Source organism: Drosophila melanogaster, chromosome 3R, assembly GCF_000001215.4.
Source record: "Drosophila melanogaster chromosome 3R".
NCBI lineage: Eukaryota > Metazoa > Arthropoda > Insecta > Diptera > Drosophilidae > Drosophila > Drosophila melanogaster.
The window spans coordinates 7,306,906-7,322,087 of NT_033777.3; the positions used below are offsets into that span (position 1 = coordinate 7,306,906).

The window sequence follows — 15,182 nt, forward strand, 5'->3', positions numbered from 1 at the left end:
GAGCTCTTTCACTGACGCTCTTCGAGTTGGGGGCGTGTTTGTTTTCCTGTTTTTTACTCGCCTGCCACTTGTGTTTGTCGGCTTTTTGCCCTGCCTGGCTTTTAAGTGTTATTGGATGATTTTATGGAAATTGATTTGGAGCACGCCCACTTTCGGTGGTGAGAGTCGAGCCAAACAAGTGCAGCAGCTGCTCCAATGGGGATGCTAACCAGTAATTTGACATAATAACATTATCCATACACTGCTATAAAATTGGCTAGGAAACGGCAGTCGGATGGCTAAAGCATGGCAACCAACGGTGAGGATTAAAAATATGAGCTTTGATTTCTTTTAACTATTTTTTTTTTATTAAATAACGCCTAAAGTGTTCATTTATTTAATAAAAGAAAACATTTATCAAATGGCTACCAATATCTTAAAAGTGGATACAAAATGAGTAAAACTTAAAAAAAATTATTATTCGATATTCATGTCACTAAATTCAAAGAAGTTAGTTTTGGGTAGGTAAATTTATCCATGTTCAGGAGTAATGACCTTACACAAATTTTGCACTTCTTCAGTAGAATTAGAGCTTACTTCTACTTAAAAAAACGATTTATTATTCAATCGAAGATGTATCATTAGGATCATTATTATCTATCTGTGTTTTCGATTATGTAAACGGTCTGAGATCTCAAAAGCTAGAAGATTTCCTAATTTGGCAAGCAGATTTAACGTTTGCCCAAGAATACAAGCTCTCATACTAACAAATGATAATTAAAGAAACGGTTGTATCAGTATCATTAATGCCTATACAATAAAAACAACGTAAATGTTTTATTTTATCAGCTAGATAAAAGTTTCCGTTGCATTCAAATTAAAGTACTTAATAGTGTTTATTAAATAAAATAATACCAGGTCGTATTCATATAATATATTTTCATAATATTGTAAACTTTTTAGTGCGCTTACTCGAAACGTGTGTTCCACGGGGCAATCTAGTCCCAGCGCGTAATCCTCAACGACGGCTCCAAGCGAAGAGGGCTCGCCAAAGACCTGCTCGATCTTGATGGGCGGACTGGGCAGCAGGGGCGTGGCACTGGATCCTCCGACGGCGACGGCAGCAGCCGCTGCAGCGGCGGCGGCGGCGATTGCAAATGAGCTCTCGACAATTACTGGCGAACCTTGGCCGCCGGTGTGGCAGACGGGAATCGAAACTGGAACTGAAACTGGAACTGGACCGTTGCAGGGCGTTGGCGGGGCCGTGCATGGAGTGGGCGTGGCCGGGCCCTGGACATGGCCATCGTGGTAGGGCGTTACAACGAACGAGGGGTACGAGCGGAACTGGTGGTAGTCACTGTGGCCGTGCGAACTGTTATGCGGATTCGAGTGAGGATGGTGCGCCAACTGAGGTCCCTTGTACCAGGTACCATGCATAATCATTTAAGCACCTTCGATTGGCGGTTGTTCAGGGCGTTATTCTAATTAGTTCCACTTGGGGGTTCGCTCGGAATATCTATTTTACGTTTCAATTAAATAACGCGCTATTTAGTTTAGTTTTGTTGTTTTGTTCACTTTTTGGGAAATCGAGCTAGATGCGAATAGTAGGGAAAGAGTCATGTGGTTAGAAAGCAACTACTTTCGTCTATCCCTGAATCGGGAGTGTACTGAACCCAATAGAAAAGAAAGCTGGGATTACCTAGGTAAATAATATTTAAGCAGAATCGTGATGTGAGCAATGAGTTGCAACCGATTTGATTTCATAAATAATTTTAAAAAATTTTTAATTATGGAATGTTTACATAATAAACGAAAAATTTATGGTTTCAGTTTACAAAATAAAAACGGTATATTTCCATTTGAAGTAAATTTTGTTATTAATCATCACCGAACTATAATTTTACTATAGGGACATATGGAAATATATAATATATTATCGATTTAGGCGGAAGCTTTAAATATATTTAATATATATACTTTTTGGAACAGTTTAACTTGTGTTTGTATAATTTTGTAACTAGTTTATCAAATTATTGTTAACAAGTATCTTAAAACTTAATTCCGCAAAATGGCCTAAAATAAATATTTTATTAGGCTAGTCTTTTCTTGCTGCTGCTGCTGGGACTTATAGAATGACTTCATTACTTTCTAACCCCATTCGATATCTACTCCTCAGAGTGGCTCGTGGAAATTCTCGCAATTATCGCGTGTAGTAAGTGGATACTCCTCAATATATTCGTTCACTTGCATTCACTCAGCTGATCAGCGGATCACAATAACTATTCAGGGGAGCACTGAAACACGTTTATTACGGCCTCGATCGCATTGACACTTGACCAATTTCGACCCTTTCGAGGGCCTGGCTTGTTTTTTACCGACTCAGACGACGACGACGTGTGGTGATAACAATTTGCGAGTTCACTCGGCTCGATTTTTAATTATGATACCGCGAGCTGGGGGAGCAGCTGCACTTGCGGAATGGCGAAAATGCATTGCACTTTGCGACAGAATTCTTCGCGGATTGGGAGACGCGGGCAAAAAAGACTGCAGACTGCGGACTGCAGAACGGAGAGTGCAGACTGAGGAGTGCACTTGGCTGGAACGCGCGCGAAAGTGGCCAACTGGTGGACAGTGGCCGAGTGGCCGGCCGTTTGGGCCAGGTTTAGTTTGGCTTAGCCTGGCTTGGACTTTGCCTATGGCTTTGGCTCAGCAGAAGCGGCAGCAGCGAGCAGCGCAAAAAGTAGCTGCCAGCTCGCAAGAATTCCGAACTCGAATGCTGAGTGCGGCCACGAAAAAAACATTCAAATGCCTCGCACTCGCCGCCAAATCGCAGCATAGCTGCCCTCTCTGTCGCTCCACTCGCCCGGTCTCTCTCTCGCACTCGTGGCTGGCACGGCTTTGGGGCAGACGGCGACGCCTGCGCAACAGCTTTTTACTCCTTTTGCTCCAAAAGCAGTGGCAAAAAGTGGTTCGCTCGCTCTCTCCCTCTCTCACGCGGCCTCTCTCCCTCTCTCTTCGGGGCGATGGAAAAAATTGTTTGTGGTTTTTCCTGCAGCTCGCTTTTTGCTACCGGGTCTCTTGAGCAACTTTGATTTGATTTCGGGCTTTTTGCCTGAGTGGCTTTTCTTTTCTCTTGACTTTGAGCATGAATGAGCATATTGCGAGTTGCATGCTGCACGTTGCACGCTGCTCGTTGCGCGGCGAACGGTTAATGCGGCACTCCGTTTTTATAGCTCAATCTTTATGGTAAAACACGGGGGCGTTTAGGTGACGAGCAATGAAGGTTCAAGTCCGCCACCGAAGACGGGTTAATCAAAAGTGTTATCAGGAAAGTGGTTTCCATTTAATTGCTTAATAACGTTTTATTATTTTATTTATTGTCTTGTAAAAAATGTAGTTACTTAGTCTGCAATTTCTACGTCTCTCCTCTGCCACCATGTACAAATGAAACTTGATTTATTTACGTTTAAAATTTTCCTTTTTTAAATTTTTATAATGCAAATTCCACACCCAAAATGAAGATAGGAGCATACATTCGTTCCGATCCCAAATGCATAATTTTGCGCAAGAGACAAACGCTGAAATGACAAAAAATCACATCCGCAGACCATTAGCCCATTGACCAACTTCGATGGCGAACCACGCGTAGTAATGAGTTTTTAATACATGTAATATTCAAATTAAAAATCCGCAAAAACTACCAAAGTCAGTGGCAAAAACGAAACACGCTTTTTTGCGGCTAATAATCACACATATTCATTTCAAGCGAAGCGATGATTCGGCGGCACTGAAAAAATTCCACTCATACGCAGCGTTGGCCAAGCTCAAGAGCAAGCAGGGCAAAAGCGGCGATGCGCTCTTAAAACAAAAAAAAAACCATAAAAGCGGGCAAAAAAGAGAGAGTGCGAGCGTGAAAGAGAGGGTGTGAGTGTGAGAGCAGGTCGACACGAGGGTGAAGGCGGTGGAATTTTTATTGGAGCACTTGGTTTATTTCTTTTTTCACTGCTCGCCCCTTGACTGGCATCTTTTTGCTTGTGCTTGCCGTTTTATATTTTTTGTTAATTTTTCTTAAGTTTTTTTTTTTTTTTTACTCCTGACAAGGCATTTTTTATGGGTACGGACATGTGTCGCCAGCGGGTGGGAAAATGGCAGCGCATTTCGGCTGTGACAACTGCAACTGCCATTCCTCGGGGAAAAAGGTCAAAATAAATGAAATTAAAATGCAAGTGCTGCGCGTTTATTTAGTTAATCAATGCAATTGGCACATCCACCTGGGGACTGAGAATTGCAGTACTGCACCAGTAGAGCAGTATTGCAGCTATGTTTGATCCCAACGGCAACGATGTAGCTGGCCTTTCCTCACTCAAATCACTGGGAAATGGCTGCGTTTAGCCATCGTGGTTTTTCCGACCGACTGGGAACCTAATGTCCAGCAGTTTCCCGTTCGGTTTATCAGCTAATTTGATTATTTCACCTGCTAATATGGCTCGCCCGCCGCAATTGCATATTTTTTATGGTCTTCCATTTGTCGGCTGCCATTTTATGCGCTTTCCGTGCCGCTTTTCATTTATTTGAGTGCAGCACAAATTTCCTTATCGCATTTCGACTGTCGCCGCTCTTGTTTGCACTGTCATCAATGCCACTTTGTATTTGCAGACGACCAGCCATTTTGACCGATGGATTCAGATAACTTTTAGCACTTGGAAAATGATCAAAAAAGAAAAATAAAAAGTTTATGTGTTTTTAAGAAACGAAAAAATAACAAATTTTATTGTATAATATATATTAAATCGGTAAATCCTAATTATTTATTAGATTTTAAATCAAAGTACGCTATTTGTAATCTAGGTATTTGACAAAATTTTTGAATAAAGTTTGTTAAGTTATTTTTAAATAATTTTTCACGCAAACGTTTTTAATGTTTTTAATAACAAATCCAAGCCAAAGTGTCATGTAAAATAATAGATCGCGCCTTTTAAATACCTTCAGCCAACAACGATGAGATAGTATTTAAATAAAGACAACATAACGACATATTATACCAAACGTACATATATAATACAAAATTGCATTTAAATTATTACGTATTTATACCCGTTACATGTAGAGTAAACGGGCATAGTAGTATATAACAGGTATAAATATATATATTCTTATATATATAATTAAGGCTTAGAAGTTGAGATTAGTCAGGTAGATTCTACGTAGTGCAAGATGGTTTTTGACCGTTGATCATCCCAATCCACAAACGCCCACAAAAGCTAACGACACTCTTTTGAAAATTGTTCTGTTTTTTTTTTTTTTATTTTAATACATGTTATTTCATGCCAAAAACATTTAACGCCCGCAAACCATCCGAGCCAGACTTTTGTAAAATATATTATTATTATATTATTTTATTATTCTTCCTTTCAATTTCTTACGAGATTTCAAAAGAAGTTTGAAAAGTTTTTCCCTCGCGCTTCCGCCAGCTGAGTGGCGGGAATTTGATAGCCGAGAAGCTCGATTATAACGTCAAGCTTGTTTTAAATGAATGTACTAAAAACTGTTACATCAATTTTTAAATACTTGTTTATTTAAAACATTATTTATTAAAAACATTCCTTGTTTATATAATTCCGAGGTATCCAAACGCAGAAGCAACATATTTTACATTTTGATGTCTTTTCAAGTTGATGTATTTTCTTATCCAAGGAGCTCCCATTTCGTTTACAAATCTCAAATTTCTTTTGAAATATACTACAATTTTGTTTTCCATATTTTTATGTTCAGGATAACTTCTTTGGATAACACAGTTGCACGATCTGGAAACAGAACCGCAGTGCCGCAACGCAATGCAAAGTCCGCAGTTAGTCAGTTGCATGATGGCGCACATTTATCGCCGCAAACCGCAGCGGAACAGATAACTGATGTGGCTGCAGATGCTGCAGTGCGGCGCCACCGCTTCCAGAAGCCTCCGAGCGAAATGTCAAAATGCCAGCCAGAAAGCCAGAACTCGAGATGAGATAGTGGCAGAAGCAGTGGCACCACAAACAGGGCCCAGATAGCCGTCATGCTTGGTCATGGACGCCAAATGGTTGACAGACTCTCCCGACAGCTGCAATGGCGCAGGGGCAGGGTTTGCATGTGGCTTATGGCCAGGCTTTGGGCCTCTGGACGGGGATCAGGGCTCGGGGCTGAGGGCTCCCGACCAAGTTGCATCGGGGGTCCGGAGAGGCTCCGCCTGTTTTTCAACCGCTTTTTGCCGATTGGCCAGAACGGGTTGGCCGAGTGCCGCAGAGCGAGACAACAGGGCGCATGAGCTATGTTCGCATGGAGAGCGAGTGAGTGGCCACCAACTGAATGGTGGCTCGAGTGAGACGGAGTCACTTGGCTGCCGAGTGGAAGTGGGACAGAATAGGGCTTAAGAGTAGGCTTAAAGCCAGTCATTGACATTGGCTCTCTTTTGGCCACACTCTCTCTATCTGTGGGCCAATTCTGCAACACGTGTTGGCGTGTTGGTCTGCGTGCAAAATAACCGAGTTTTTTTAGCCGCTCATCCGACGCGTATTTTGTTAATTTAATTAAACAAAAACGTTTTGTTTGTGTTTTTTCTTCATTTGTTGCTGCGCAAATGGTTTTTGCCCTGTCGCCGAGCACAAAATGAAATTGGAATCGCGCTCGTGCACAACTTTGAATATGTTGAGCTCTCTCAAATGGCGGCTGCCACCGATATTTCTGCTTTTGCTGTCGATTTTTGCCGTCTTTTGCGACATTTGCGCTTTTTGCGGCATCTTGTTTCCCTCCGATTGCAGTACATGTTGTATCTGCCGTTTAATGACTTGCGCCGTTAAGTTTAAATTGAAATATCACACATTTGACCACGGCAAATTGCTATTGTAATTGTCAGCTGGGTCTCACTGAGCTTTGGGAATTTATCGTATTTTCGAGTGCGGGAACATCAAGCACAAAATATAAAATATTTTTTAAATATTTTCGTTCGCTTTATTACAGCTGAAAAAAGGATATTGGTATATGAATTTTATAGCTATCTTTCCGAACTTAAAAGGAAGGAATAAGGAGTATTTAAGTCAGCAGCTACTCTATATATTTTTATTAAAAATCGATTTAATTGTATGTATACCCCATAATCGCTCTCAGGCATTTACAGAATCTGCTTGTTGAATCATAAATATATTGATCTTATACGGACGGCCATTGTTAATAGGACTCGGCTAGTGGACCTAGCTAAGAATAAGGAATAAGGTCGAAAACGGTCTTTGCTACCCGTAACATCCATCTTAGCAAACGTACTATAATCTTTTTCTCATAAATATAAATGAGTACTAAGTACCAGTTCATGCCTTCATCTTAATAACGGAAAAAAGATCTAAATAAAATTTTTTTTAAAACTAGGTTAATTTCCAAAAAAATAAGACAACAGGTAATTTGTAAACGGAAGTTTTTCCAGCTTTAATTCGGAACTCGCATGTTTGTCGGCCAACATTGTAACTGAGAAAGTTGGAAAACTTCCGCACGTGACTTCCGCGACTATTGTCGATCGGCCTGATGATCCCAGTGGCAATTGAAGGGGCTCATGTCCAACTTGGCTGTCAGCCAGAAGAGTTAACGATTGCAGCGGTAATTGGAGCCAAGTCAGCCCGTCAAGGCGTAGGCGATTAAAAGGCGATTATTTCAATTTTAGCCCGAGAAATAATGATGCCAGTAGATGGATGGATGGAAGATGCTGCCCAGGTAGGTCTTGCGCTCGATGAAAAAGCAGTAACCTGTCAACGAATTCGGCGTAGCTGTTATGTTAATGCGCCAAAACCGTTGACATTTATTGGCAGTTATTTATGGCGGACACTTCGCGCGGACTCTTGGCGGACACCATTTTTGGGAACAGGCCATTTTGGTGGCCAGCACTGCCCGACTATGGAAAATTCTATAATTGTGCAGGTGACAACGCGAGTGGCACGCGCTGCTGACGCTGATTAGAGGCAGTTGCACCTGCAGCTGCACTCGCCGCTGTGGCAGATACTTCATCGCGAGTCACGCTCGATTTTGCGCTGGCATATGACCATAAAGATATTATTAATTATGACAATATTGGAGTAGAAGTGTAAGCACCAAGCCTAGACCCTGAAAAGGAAGGACGCGATACTCCCTCGAGAATTTAACATTGTGATGCGATCAGATGTTAGAATACATGTGGTAAGCTGTCAACGAAAATGCAAATTGTGCACTTTATCTTTTAATAATAAATCAATTGGAATTTATGTCGTTAAATTTTTAGTAGTTTAAAGAATACATCGGTTCGGTACGGTCAACATTTTTAAATACTTGTTGTTAAAAAAAATATATTTATATTTTTATTGATATTTTTACTGATATTTTAAGTTTCAAAGATATACAAAATTGTCCTGTTTCCACTTCACTGTACTTAGATTGCAAAGAGAACTGCAATTTTATTGTATTGGCATTTTGCACCTGTGAGATTTGCTTGTAAGATGCTTGACTAATGAGTTTATTAGTGTTTATATGGTCTGGTGTAGAGCAGTCGGCAAAGCATATTCAAATGAAATCGACGTTCCTGTTCTGGATTGAGGCGATCTTCCAGGAAATATCGATATCGAGGCACGTGTCATCTCCTGACTATCTGATGAGATGCCCATATATGATGGGTGTGCGATTTGTCACAGCGTCCAAAATGGGGCATTCAATGCTGGTGAAGTCGGCGATGGGCTTGTGAAAATATTTTACTTCATAGTCGGAGAACGGATTGTATCCGATGGGGGATATTATACCATATTATTTGCTCAAGATAACACCACAACTGATATCAAATTAATTTTATTTGAGCGTCAAGTTAAATAAATTAATATTCTTACGTTTAAGAATCTGACTTAAACCGATATTAAATGATTACACCTAAGCATGAGCAAAGATTATGGTAGAGTAGGATAATATTATAGCTCGTCCCTTGTGCGGTTGACCAACGTGTAACGGTGCTTGGATGGCTTGAGGTCCTTAAACTTGGACTCGTGAACGACTGGCAGGTCTTCAGTTGGATCGATAATGGACTCCAAATCTTCCTTAGCCTGCTGGGCCACATGGTAATTATAATGCAGTGCACCGCTGAACAGGTCATCAATGAACTTTTTGAGGGCACCTGGATCGTAAATGTCCTGGAAGCGTGGAAATAGGTACATGTGCATGAAGGAATCGATTGCGATCACTGGCAAATCACTCGGGGACTTTCCCAAATGGAAAAGTGGGTGCTTAAAGACTTCTCCTTCGGCAGTCAGGAAAATAACCCTCGTCTCATTTTCCATCTGGCTTTGAATTGCGTTCTTGAACTCCTGGATGGGACTTAGATCGTCCTTGTTGTAAAATAGCAATACAAATGGTAATCCTTCCTCCGATAGTTCCTCTGCATTATCGAAGGTGACCTCTCGCACCAGGGGCACACACGTCTTATCGATCCAAAAGGTTAGTTCTTTAAAGCTGGTCATGTTGCCCAAGTACTCACTGTACTGGTTTTTGTGATTCGGAATCGATGGATCGCCTCGGAAGATCAACGCGTTCTTTCCTGGCGGTCGGAGGTCCTTAGTCAAGTCACCAAAGCCCACAAGGAACCTGTAATTAGATATATATTTAATAGATTTGTTTACAAAAGCTCCACAAATTGTTTTACAGATATTGATCGATTATGAGTTGTTCAATGGATACATTAAACTTACCTACAATCGTTGCGCAAAAGGCTCGCTACCCTGCGATAGTTATCATACTCAGCATGATCCTTGGAAATGAAATAACCAATGACTATTCCATACCCAACATCCACGTTTTTAAGGTCATCAATGTTATGGAACTCTTTGATTGGATCTGATAGCTCCTTTTCCACGAACTGGAAAAGGGCCTCCACCGATCTCTGGCCACGGTATTCCTGATTGCCAATCAATCCATTCCTGACGATCTTTATCGTTGGGTACTTAAGTATGTCAAACTGATCGGCCAATATATCTTCAGTGTCGCAGTTTACTTTTCCCAGGATCACACGGCCGTTTTCAGGGAATTTCTGTATAACCTTCGCCGCCGCCTCCTCAAAAATGGGCTGCAAAATCTGGCTAAAACGGCACCAATCCGTGTAAAAACTAAGCAGAACCAACTCATTAGAATCGATTATTCCTTGCAAGTTTTCGTGGGTCACCGCCACCACCGAAGAGTTTCCCGCGACGAGAGAATGTAGGGATACTAGGATCGCCAGCGAATAGAGGATATGCAAACTGCCGACCACTTTCATCTTCAACTACTTACTTTTGGTGAACTTTTTTTTGAATCAGTATGATTTCGACACGCAAAGATCTTAAGTAATATGCATACAAAAACGAATTTTTCGCACCTTAATTGCCAACTTATGTATTTGTACAATACAAGAACGAGAGCCTCGACTACTAGATACCCGTTTCGAGCTAGTAGAGGTGCACAGCAAAAATTTTGTTTTGTAACTATAGAAAATGAGTGGGGAAAAATATAGAACGAAAAATAAAAAATATGGCCATATGAGTAGCTACACAGATCTGGTAAAAGAACTTAGTACAATGCAATTCCTTCTTTGTTTATTTACAAATAAATTTCAAAACTAGAGAGAATGCAATAGTCAAATTCACGACTATCAGATACTCGTTACTTAGCTAGTGGAAGTGCGAACGCGAAGTTTCCTAATTTTTAATTGGCGTATCGATAGATATTGGTGAATATAATTACTCTACGACTAACTGGTATAATTATGTGGTTATGGGGTTACCTTCACTACGATTCAAATTGTTTAATAATGAAAAAAAAATCTACAGATTTTAAATATATTTTATAACAATAAACTAGTTATTTAACCCAACAAAATTTAATAGATTAAATAAATTCATAAATCAATCTCGTAGGCTCGATCATCTGAACTATGTACCTAGCTTAAGGATTACATTAGACTATTTGTATTTTTAGTTTTAATAGGATTTAATATTCATTTTACAATTCTATTTTTTATAGCTAAACTGTGAAATTAAAAGAATTGATTAGATACGTTAAAATGGGAAAGCATAAAACTGCCTCATTGATTTTCTGCGGAAGCTAATGCGTTAAAAATCGAACTTAGAAGAAACTTCAGTGAATAGCGTTTTAAGATCACCGTTCTTGCATCCTGAATATTAAACTTATTTTTATATTACACCAAAGTAAATTAAATATATATAAAATGTATACCAGCACTTTTATAATATTTTGGATATTAGGAGTTGCAAGCCCAATTCTGATACCTCCGTTCTGTAAGGTTGCTAAACATTTTTTATACCTATACCAACTAATAAAATTACAGGTGACCTGCTAGTAGTAGATGCACCTTTAAGTAAGCATTTTGTGTTAAATGGTCGCATTTAATATAATTTATAAAATTTCAGAATGCTACAATGCCACTGATTGTGATTGTAAGTAAAACAACCTATTAAAAGTATCAGGTTTTATATAAAGATAATATATTTTTAAGCTTATAGAGAGTGCCTACGTCAGAAATAAATATATTAGTAAATGGATGTGCATGGCTATGATGTTTCGAAGACCTCCCAAATAAAATCAGTTGTCAGCTACATATATAGTACATATATAGTATAGATAAGGAGCTGGGAGACTTGGATGCTAATGACGTATAATGGTCATGGGACGATGTCTGCAGCTTAAGACGAGTTTTCAGCAGACAATTTGGCAAGCTGTCAACGCCACTCACAGTTGAAGGGGGCGTGGCAGTTAGGGGATTTTAAGAGGGTGGGAGAATCGACAACTCGCAGCTAATGATTGTCTGCAAGAGGACATCAATCAATCCGAAGTTAAAGCAAAACCACCCTCTCGGGAGAATTCTCCCTCGTTTATGTGGTTCTCACATTAAATAAATAAACAAACTTATAAACTCATTCAAATCATATTTAAAAATCATCGCAGAGCAGCAGGAGCAGTGGCAACAGCTGTCCATTCATGAATTATTAGTTCAAGCTTATCAAACGTGACCAAATTCGGTGCGGAAAAGTTAATAATAAAAAAGGGGGCCAGCTGTTGCTGTTGAAGGGCCAAACAAGTATGAAAAATCAGCAAAACGAAGGTCCCGGAAAATATTACAACTCCCACCACGAAGCAGACTGGAAAGTCCTGGCAGGACAACTGGCTCACATGTGCAGCGTTATTATCTTTTGAACTGACCACAAGACGTGTCAACTTGCGGTTCCATCTACTGCCGAGAATATTTCACATATAAATCATGCTAAGAAAAACCCTCAAGACACGTGAGCTTCCCAACATTCTTTTCCTGCCAGCAAGCCGCTTATAAATTGTTGAAGAATATCTTCTATCAGATGTTGCAGTGAACGAAAAATGTTTTATATGTATATTGCTTTAATATACACAATCCCATCTTCTAGTTTATGTTAGCAAGCTTAATAATAAAAACATATTTTAATATCGTAAGAATCACATGTTATAGTAGTAAAATTAGTTTTAAAGTAAAATGTATCTTCACTATTCTTAAAGACCTATTTTATCTTGATGCAAGTTTATATCTCTTTCCGTCCTGTGTAAAAAATCAGCTTATAGTCAGGACGTGCGGGTGGCTTATATGTCCTCAGTTGTGGTCAATACTGCAGGACTTGCCCTAACCGGCAGACGTCTTAAAGGCGAGGCCTTAAAGGTTTGAGCAGGTCGGGCACCGCCCAAGTTCTTGGCCCATGACTGCCACGGCAAGGTGACGTAATTATAGATGTACTGGTAAGTCGCCAGCCTTTGAGCCAAAGTGCAATGGACGCCAGACAAAGCCACCCTTGCATGCAGCGGACGGCCAACAAACAAATTCGCAACGGGAGCCAGTGTAGCTGCGAAATGTTAAATGTTGAATGCTAAATGGAAAATGGTAAGTGGTAAGTGGGAAGTGGGAAGTGGGAAGTGGGAAGTGGGAAGTGGCAAGTGGCAAGTGGCAAGGAAAACAAAGTCAAGGTACGAGGCTCGCAAAAGGGTTGACACGGCCAAAAAACCGGGTATCCAAGTGGGCGTAGACCAGCGCCGTGCGGTTTTTCAGTAATTGATAATGGTTTGGGTCAACTGCAGTGTTGAAAGAACTTTAGACTGAGAGGCTGGAAAATAGTTTTGGCCATTATTTTTTAATTTTATGTGCTTAAAACAATTTTATTGGACCTATAAACCACAATAAAACTTATTGATATCAGATAGCATTTAAAGTTGATAAGTTTATAATATAATAACAATTGTATTACAAGTTTATTTCCTTAAAAATATATTTTTTTTTTTAATGATTGCATATTATTGTGCTCAATACGTACTTCACTTTATATAATCTTCGAAACGTACTAAAAAGTTATTAAAATGTGATGCTAGATTCTTAATTCTTATATTTATTTATTATTATATAGTAATTTAATATTTTATGTATATAGATATTATTTTTAGAAAGCTTATATTTCTGATATATAGTGTAATACTAATTTGTCATGAAATATCCAGAAGCAATAATGCTATTATTTTATGCTTATTACTTTGATGTAAGATTTAATCTTTGTAGAATCCTTAAGAAAAAATTCCATATTGTGTATTGAGCATTTTAAAAGTGAGGAGATAAGTTGTTCTAAGAATTTTCCAAGAAATTCTGAAAGTAGCAATTTTGGTAGCTCTGCTCCAGTGTATCTAATGGATACGCGTTCGAGTTGGCAAGAGTTAAGTTGTCGCATTTCGGTATCTTGTAATCTGGCAGCTCCAAGACGCTGCGACACATTAGCATAAAATCATGATTAAGATACGAAACTTCTCCTCGCAGTGCGTATACGTATCTATGCTTTAATGAGCATAAGTATCTTATGGGTAATTAACGCACAGAAGACAAACGTAAATCAAGGTTATCTTACGCTCAGGGTTTAGATTCTGGAGCCAGCAAATCCTTTTGTAAAAAATTGCAGTGTGGACATGAATCCGCTTAAAATGCAATTTGTAGAATTGTAGCACGGACATCCTATTTATTTTTTTCTTTTCGGCTAGACATTTCCGTTTGACGCAGTTTCTGGATGGTTGCAGCTAGTGGGAAAGTGTCATTAGCATTGATTAATTCGTCCTGCGATTTACATGGAAAAACAATCAATCAACACGTCCTGCTCGTCCTCCATTAGTCAATCTCGAGATTGAGATTGAGATGCACAGCGCCACTTGAACTGCTACCGAGTGTCAACCGGGCAAAGCCATTCCAAGCTGTCCATCTGCGCTCTCTTCCGTGGATGCCATCCATCCCATCCATCCCCCCATTTTAGGGACATTAGCAATCGCAATCGTCTGCCGTGGGGCACATCATTAACGGTTTTCTAGGGCGGCTCATCAACAAGGCCAAAATGTTTATGGAGCTGCTCTTGCCAGCTTTGGATTTAATGAATTACCACGCTCCCACCTCGTGTGAGGTAAAATGTTTCCACTCAGACTCAATGTACTAAAATTAAAGCTAACTTTATAGTTTAAATCGTCGAAAACAGCGGCGCAATCTGAATTGTATCTCAACAAACTTTTAAGAGGAAAGAAATTTATAGCGGGGTCAACACGATATTTAAATAAAAAACCTTTTAATATATTTAGCCTGCCAAAGGATTCGATATGGCGTGTGTGAATATAGTTTATAATATATTTAGAAGTTAAACCTACTCTGGCTTAAAGTTGTATGCTTATCGTATGACAAAATTAAACACCAAGTAGCATTAAAGTAGATAGAGCTTGAGCATTGTTCTCGATTCATGTTCATATCGTACAAGTTTTTTTTTACACCTCCAGCCCTGACTGCTCGTTTTATGCCTCGGCTAGATCATCGGAGGCATAATTAAGCCACATCAATGTCGTGTTAAGTAGCTGGCCGACTAATGATAGCAACATTTGCAACAAAAGCCAATTGTTGGGAAGAAGAGGTGGTTCTGGACATGTCGGCAAACGGAAGCCGATGCCAAGCATGGGGACTTTAATTTTTATGCGTGAAAACACAGACCAACAAATACCCATAAAAAAATAAAACAAAACAACAGGCAGCGACCACGGGCGGCACTTAAAATGCGAGACATTCATTTTTCTAGGACTGAAACAGACAGAAGGACGAAGGCGGTGGCAGGCGGAAGGACATGGGGAAATTCAATTAGCCTGAGAAC

General features: G+C 39.8%; 2 protein-coding genes and 4 long non-coding RNA genes across 7 annotated transcripts in view, besides 1 other annotated feature; 3 read left to right on the forward strand and 3 right to left on the reverse strand.

The window, feature by feature from the left end:
* The window catches only part of rn (rotund), a 37,013-nt gene extending 34,289 nt beyond the window's left edge, over positions 1-2,724 (reverse strand). For both annotated transcript variants that reach the window (NM_141458.3, NM_001275414.2), the window contains exons 1-2: positions 2,125-2,724; positions 952-1,570 (exon numbers count right to left, since the gene is read on the reverse strand). In NM_141458.3, the coding sequence (NP_649715.2) occupies positions 952-1,422 (471 nt within the window). In that variant the 5' untranslated portion in view covers positions 1,423-1,570; positions 2,125-2,724. The remainder of the gene's footprint in view (positions 1-951; positions 1,571-2,124) is intronic.
* A 2,708-nt stretch (positions 2,725-5,432) lies between these two features.
* Positions 5,433-5,953, reverse strand: lncRNA:CR44334 (long non-coding RNA:CR44334). Its single transcript, NR_125096.1, has one exon. It is a non-coding gene; the product is annotated as a long non-coding RNA:CR44334 (long non-coding RNA).
* A 2,540-nt stretch (positions 5,954-8,493) lies between these two features.
* lncRNA:CR46130 (long non-coding RNA:CR46130) lies at positions 8,494-8,756 on the forward strand. The gene has a single exon (NR_133351.1). It is a non-coding gene; the product is annotated as a long non-coding RNA:CR46130 (long non-coding RNA).
* A 62-nt stretch (positions 8,757-8,818) lies between these two features.
* On the reverse strand, positions 8,819-10,302 carry CG10029 (uncharacterized protein). Its single transcript, NM_141459.2, has 2 exons — positions 9,702-10,302; positions 8,819-9,597 (listed from the first exon to the last, which is right to left on the reverse strand). Exons 1-2 carry the CDS (start codon positions 10,262-10,264, stop codon positions 8,928-8,930), a joined length of 1,233 nt encoding a protein of 410 aa, NP_649716.1. The 5' UTR covers positions 10,265-10,302; the 3' UTR covers positions 8,819-8,927.
* A 291-nt stretch (positions 10,303-10,593) lies between these two features.
* Positions 10,594-10,711: a mobile genetic element.
* A 422-nt stretch (positions 10,712-11,133) lies between these two features.
* Positions 11,134-11,898, forward strand: lncRNA:CR46299 (long non-coding RNA:CR46299). Its single transcript, NR_144680.1, has 3 exons — positions 11,134-11,362; positions 11,415-11,441; positions 11,501-11,898. It is a non-coding gene; the product is annotated as a long non-coding RNA:CR46299 (long non-coding RNA).
* A 184-nt stretch (positions 11,899-12,082) lies between these two features.
* Positions 12,083-12,327, forward strand: lncRNA:CR46224 (long non-coding RNA:CR46224). Its single transcript, NR_133354.1, has one exon. It is a non-coding gene; the product is annotated as a long non-coding RNA:CR46224 (long non-coding RNA).
* The last annotated feature ends 2,855 nt before the right edge of the window (positions 12,328-15,182 follow it).

What these genes read in the sequence shown, in the direction of transcription:
- CG10029 (NM_141459.2), bottom strand. Translation starts at nt 10,264, where the DNA reads ATGAAAGTGGTCGGCAGTTTGCATATCCTCTATTCGCTGGCGATCCTA. An exon ending in CTTTTGCGCAACGATTGTAG is followed by an intron (nt 9,598 to 9,701) that starts GTAAGTTTAATG and finishes ATCTAATTACAG; the next exon opens with GTTCCTTGTGGGCTTTGGTG.